The following is a 5623-nucleotide window of genomic DNA, read 5'->3' as shown; positions in this document are numbered from 1 at the left end:
CGGAGTGACAGATCCCAATCTTGATCCATGCCAACTCAACAAACACCATCGGAGACACCTGTAGAGCACCTTTACAATCACCCAGTTACGTTGTGACATTTGGTAACACGCAAAGTGTTCCTCCGGTATTCGGGAGTTGCATGATCTGATAGTCATAGGAATATGTATAGTTATGGGGAAAGCAATAGTAACAAACTAAACGATCATCATGTTAAGCTAACGGATGGGTCAAGTCAATCACATCATTCTCTAATGATGTGATCCCATTAATCAAATGACAACTCATGTCTATGGTTAGGAAACATAACCATCATTGATTCAACGAGCTAGTCAAGTAGAGGCAAACTAGTGACACTCTGTTTGTCTATGTATTCACACATGTACTAAGTTTCCGATTAATACAATTCTAGCATGAATAATAAGCATTTATCATGATATAAGAAAATATAAATAACAACTTTATTATTGCCTCTAGGGCATATTTCCTTCACTGGGGACTATGCTTGTACAAAATAGGTTGCCGGGGCAGGGCCCGACAACTGCGCCTTACGGGTAGAACTTACGAAGATGCTCAATATTCCATGAGTTTCGCGTCTCCGCCATCTCCATGGCCACAAGATGGATCAACAAGTTTGTGACATTGGGCGTGTTGCAAACACAAGTTTGTAACACAAGCCATGTTGCAAACATACTTGTGTATATAATTTGAAAAAAAAATCCGCAACATCATCCTTGTTGCAAAATCCTTCCACGACACCATCTATGTTGCGAAAAAGGTAAAAGACAGGAAAAAAATATTGCAACACTACCACTACTGCAATTATTTTTCTGCAACATGACATTTGTTGCAATAAAGAACGCTTAAGAAAATAACGCTTCAAGCTAAAAAAAATGCTATGGGTGGTTTTGCAATGAAGTTGTTGCTGCAGAGCGAATATCGCACCAACGAGCTTGTTGCCATCCATGACGCACATGTTTGGGGAGATTCGACGGCTATTTTCGTGTCAATCGGATGGCCACGGAGGTGGCCGATTTTTTTCCTATCCACCAATGAACACGTAGCATTGCCTATATAAAGATAAGAATTTTATGTTTTTTTTCTTTTGGAGCCCTTCCTATTCATAGGAACAGATCATTTCTATTCCGAAGGGACAAAAACACTAGCCTAGACCCCGTGGAAAAAAAAATCCTATGAACAAAATGACATATTTTTTCCTACAGGATTTCAGATACATATCATCATCTCACCTCCTATGATCTTCCAATTTCTGTGAGGCATCAAAATAAAAAATTCCATCTGCCTCTATTTTTTTCATATTATATATTATTTGCAAAATTTGTTTCACTTGGCATGCAAAGTGCTCATATATAGAATCAAAATGATCGCATAAATCATAAATTTTGTTCATGTAGACCAGAAACTGTTTCCCGCTGCACGTAAAGTTTTTATACCAGTGTCCATAACAAATATTTCATGTATTTACTAAAATCATGTGTTCAAGAGAATGTTTACTTAACTCCGACAATCATGGTTCACTAGTTATTATTCCAAAAAAATATTGTTTGAGGGGTAAAAAGGAATAAAAAAATATATACTTTTGTAAAATTAATGTTTTTTGGGTGTAAAAGATTAAAAAATGTCTATTTGATGATTGATTTGTTTTGAGACAATTTGATGATTGATGAGAGAAAAGAAAAACAAAAGGAAAAAAACAACGAAAATACCGGTATCACATGGGCTGGCCCAATTAGGTCGAGGTGGATACGCGGCGGTTGACTATTCCCCGCAACTGGCGGAGAATAGGACTTTCGTTCCGCTCTTCGCTACTTCGTCCCCATTCCTTCTCCCCTCTTCGTTTTCTCTCCCTCTAGGGTTTTTGCGGCGCCGAATCCCAGCTCCGGCGACTGGCGGCGGGCGAAGGCGAGAAGCGAAAAATGGGGGAGGTGATGGAGGTGACGGGGGTGCTGCAGTCGGTGAGCGACCTCCCCGTGCAGGACCCTCCCGGGGAGGAGTTCTCGGCCGCCGACCTCAGGTGGGTCAAGTACGCGAGCTCCGAGCACCACTGCGACGACGTCGCGCTCATCCCCTACGACCGGATGGAGGCCTTCATCAGCGGCGAGTGCAACAACCCCGAGTACCCCACCAGGTTCCACATCGAGCGCGGCCGCAAGCGCGAAAGGGGCACCCTCAAGGAGGTCAGGAGCGACGACTACCTCCTCTACAGAATGTACGTGTCCCCCTGCTGCCACCTCCCCTGCTTGCCCCTGCTTTGCTCGCAATATTTTTCGGAAAGGCCTCTGCTCACCATGCCAATTATTCGGTCATTGCAAGTTATTCTTTTTTCACAGCAAGGCTATTACAAGGTTCTTAATGATTAGGGTGTCCTGTTCCAAATTGATTCAGGTATTGGTGTTCGTTTGGCCCTGAAAATTACGGGGAGGGAGGGACGATCTTGCCTAGCAGAAGGTACAGGCTTAACACAAGAAACCGTGCAGCTCGGCCGCAGTCGATGCGAGGTTGTACCTGCCATTTCACAATCAAGCGGTTATACGCCCGCCCTTCGCTGGCTCTCATTATCTACCATGAGAGGCGCCATGTCAACAAGTCTGGTTTTGTATGTCATGGACCCCTGGACCGGGACGCCATTGGTCCTGGTGCCAGGAAAGTGCCGTATGTTGGGAGCGAGATTCAGCAGCAGACCATGTCATTGATCTATCTCGGTGTCCCCGAGGAGAACATCCTGCAGACACATATAGAAGGGATACAACGCTACTGCGGCTCGGATGCAAAGGTCGATAACCTTGCCTCGCAGTATGTCCACAAGCTTGGGATGATCATCAAGAGGTCTACGCATGAGCTGGATCTAGATGACCAAGCTAGCATCAGGATGTGGGTCGATAGGAACAAGAAGTCTGTGTTTTTCCACCAGGACTCAACCGAGACAGATGCCTTTGTACTAGGGATCCAGACAGAATGGCAACTGCAGCAGATGATCCGCTTTGGTCACCAGAATATTTTGGCATCTCATTCCTCATTTGGTGTAAGCAAGCTTAAGGTATCTGACTACAACAAAAGCTGATAGTTGTGTGGTTATACTTATATGCAACATCTTATAGTATGTGATGTCTAGTTATGTCTACAGGGGTAGGTTTCATCATTTTTTGACATTCTACTCTTTGCTGCAGTACCCCTTGCACACAATTCTTGTATTCGATTCAAGACAACAGGCTCTGCCTGTTGCATGGGTTATAACCCGATCTGTTACCAAGCATGACACTTCGAGATGGATGCAAGCACTTACTAGTAGAATACATTCTGTTGATTCCAACTGGAGGATTGGTGGATTTATAATTGATGATCCAACCTCAGAGCTGGACCCAATCAGGTATAGGCGTATGGCATAGATTTTGACATATGATCTAACTGTAAAATTTTCCTGTGTAGATGCTGCAATGTAGTTCATTGCCGTTGACGAAATATGTCATTGTTTTTCAGGAATGTATTTTCCTGCCCGATTTTATTTTCTTTATGGCACATAAGGAGAACATGGCTTAAAAATATAATCAAGAAATGCAGCAATACTGAGGTGCAACGGGAAATATTTACAAAACTAGGAAAATTTATGTACAGTATCTGGAGTGAGAAAAATCCCATGGATATCCTGGAGCAATTGTTTCAAGACTTTGTTGACCAAACCACCTTCATCCAGTATTTCAAGTCATTTTGGGTTCCCAAATTGGGTAAGAATCTCAGGTAGTAGATTCAAAATATACATTGAATTGCAAATCCTCGTCTAGATGCTAATAATGTTTCTTGTGTGCCATTGCCCCATCTAGAGATGTGGATTGATACCATCAGAAATTTGCCCCTGGCAAGTCAGGAATCCTGTGGTGCTATTGAGGGTTACCATCTAAAGCTCAAGCTTAAAGCATATGATGATTCACAGCTTGATGCTCTTCAACGTGTGGATTGGTTGGTGCACAAGCTGACAACAGAGCTGCATTCTGGCTACTGGCTCAACCTATATGCAGATGAGAGCGGTTCATTTCCCGAGGTGAAAGCAGAGTACATTGCATCCACTTCATGGCAAAGGGCTCTGCACATACCTGATGAGGCTGTTCTATTTGATGAGAAAGAACCTCTTTCAGCCAAGGTGGCAAGCCAGAAGGATGCTAGTCTAATGCAGACTGTATGGAATGCTGGGTCTGAATTCTCTCTGTGCAGTTGTTCGTGGTCAATGCAGGGTAACCTATGTAAGCACGTCATAAAGGTTAACATGATGTATGCACCACGCAAGGATTTCCAGCCCTCGCTATCATTTCAATCGTTTCAGCGCGTCCTACTTGATCTGTGGCAAAAACCACTGGATGATTCATTCTCACTCGATCTGTCGGTAGCATGGGTTATGCAAATGCAGGAGAGGATCCAAAAAGTGGCTGAGCTTGCTGCATCTGATGGTATTGCCCAAGTTGCAGGCAAATTGCCAATTCAATGGGCAAACAAGAGAGGGAGAAGAACAGCTATTAGGCGCACAAGCCCCATGCATTTTCTTCCTCATTCCAACGGCAGTGTGCAAAGAGATTTGACTCCGAAGAGGAACAGAAAGAGGAGAAGGTTGTCCAACTTTTCAGGCTAACTACTGTTTGTACTGACCATTGTTGGCCAGGGAGTTCTTTTTTCTCACTGTAATTAGACTAACTGCGTTTTGTTTCTTTTCTAGTTCTTCTCCAGTTACATTTGGTGAGAAAACTCACTTAGCTAGTTGTAATCAGATTGATATAGGCCTTGGATCATTTTCACCTTCCCGGACCATCATTTGGATGGTTACGTGGATATAATTATTCAGGGAGTAATAGTTGAGTTTAAGCAATGTGCTATTTGCAAATTTTGCACAAGTTGCCATGCATTGTATCGCCTCCGGTCTTACCTGCTTATCATCTGTCACTATGCCAGTACCTCCTGAAAGCTGTTGAAGCATTGTGGGAGCCATTAATGTGCTGCAGTTGTGGGGTGAGGACAGTTTACTGGGCAAGTGGAATATCAGAATCTTAATCTTATCTGGTAGGCATTTCTAGTCTGCAGATTATTCTGGTTTCGTTATTCTCATTACAGATGCAACGTGGTAGTATCATTTCTGTTACTTTTCAACATTCTGTAGCTTCAGATAGGACATTTTGCTTGGCCTCTTCATATTTACTTTATTTCTTCAAGTGCATAGATGACCTGATGTTAGTTTGTGAAGGACCTGCCACTTGAACCACCCGGAAACAATAGTTGCAAATTTTCCTATGTTTATGGCAAAAGTTTCGCGAACCATAGGACCTGTGAATTGTGGTAGCTTGAGAGATGATGCATAGCTACCTGTACAAAAACAGCATGGAACTTTCATGATTCATTGATTCTTATCCTGTATCCTGCATCTGGGCTGGAGGTAGATTAGCACATTATTCCCTCTTGGGCTCTTAACAGGCTACAGGGATCATAAATTTCGTGGATGAACACAGCCATGTATTTGCACGTCTGTTATGTTCTAAGAAGCACGGCGCTTTCTTGTTACCCTTATTTTCTTGATCTGATACATTAATTGCCTTAATCTATATTGTAGCCTAGGGCATATAAAGC

The 5623-nt window shown here is 43.0% G+C and overlaps 1 protein-coding gene across 2 annotated transcripts; it reads left to right on the top strand.

The window, feature by feature from the left end:
* Nucleotides 1–1836: 1836 nt before the first annotated feature.
* On the top strand, nt 1837–4871 carry LOC119301270. Of its 2 annotated transcripts, none has more exons than XM_037578216.1 (5): nt 1837–2228; nt 2405–3056; nt 3187–3386; nt 3497–3741; nt 3838–4871. In XM_037578216.1, the coding sequence occupies exons 1-5, from the start codon at nt 1936–1938 to the stop codon at nt 4635–4637; spliced, it is 2190 nt and encodes a 729-aa protein (XP_037434113.1). In that variant the 5' UTR covers nt 1837–1935; the 3' UTR covers nt 4638–4871. The 2 variants fall into 2 exon arrangements, with proteins under 2 accessions (XP_037434113.1, XP_037434114.1); XM_037578217.1 differs by having other exon boundaries at nt 3497–3754; nt 3838–3978.
* The last annotated feature ends 752 nt before the right edge of the window (nt 4872–5623 follow it).

Source organism: Triticum dicoccoides, chromosome 5A, assembly GCF_002162155.2.
Source record: "Triticum dicoccoides isolate Atlit2015 ecotype Zavitan chromosome 5A, WEW_v2.0, whole genome shotgun sequence".
Lineage (NCBI taxonomy): Eukaryota > Viridiplantae > Streptophyta > Magnoliopsida > Poales > Poaceae > Triticum > Triticum dicoccoides.
This window is presented reverse-complemented; position numbering and strand designations above follow the sequence as displayed.

Bases quoted from the DNA above. Each gene is read 5' to 3' on its own strand.
- LOC119301270 (XM_037578216.1), top strand. From the start codon at position 1,936: ATGGGGGAGGTGATGGAGGTGACGGGGGTGCTGCAGTCGGTGAGCGAC. The intron at 3,057-3,186 runs GTATCTGACTAC...TCTTTGCTGCAG, and splicing joins TTGGTGTAAGCAAGCTTAAG to TACCCCTTGCACACAATTCT. The intron at 3,742-3,837 runs GTAAGAATCTCA...TGCCCCATCTAG, and splicing joins ATTTTGGGTTCCCAAATTGG to AGATGTGGATTGATACCATC.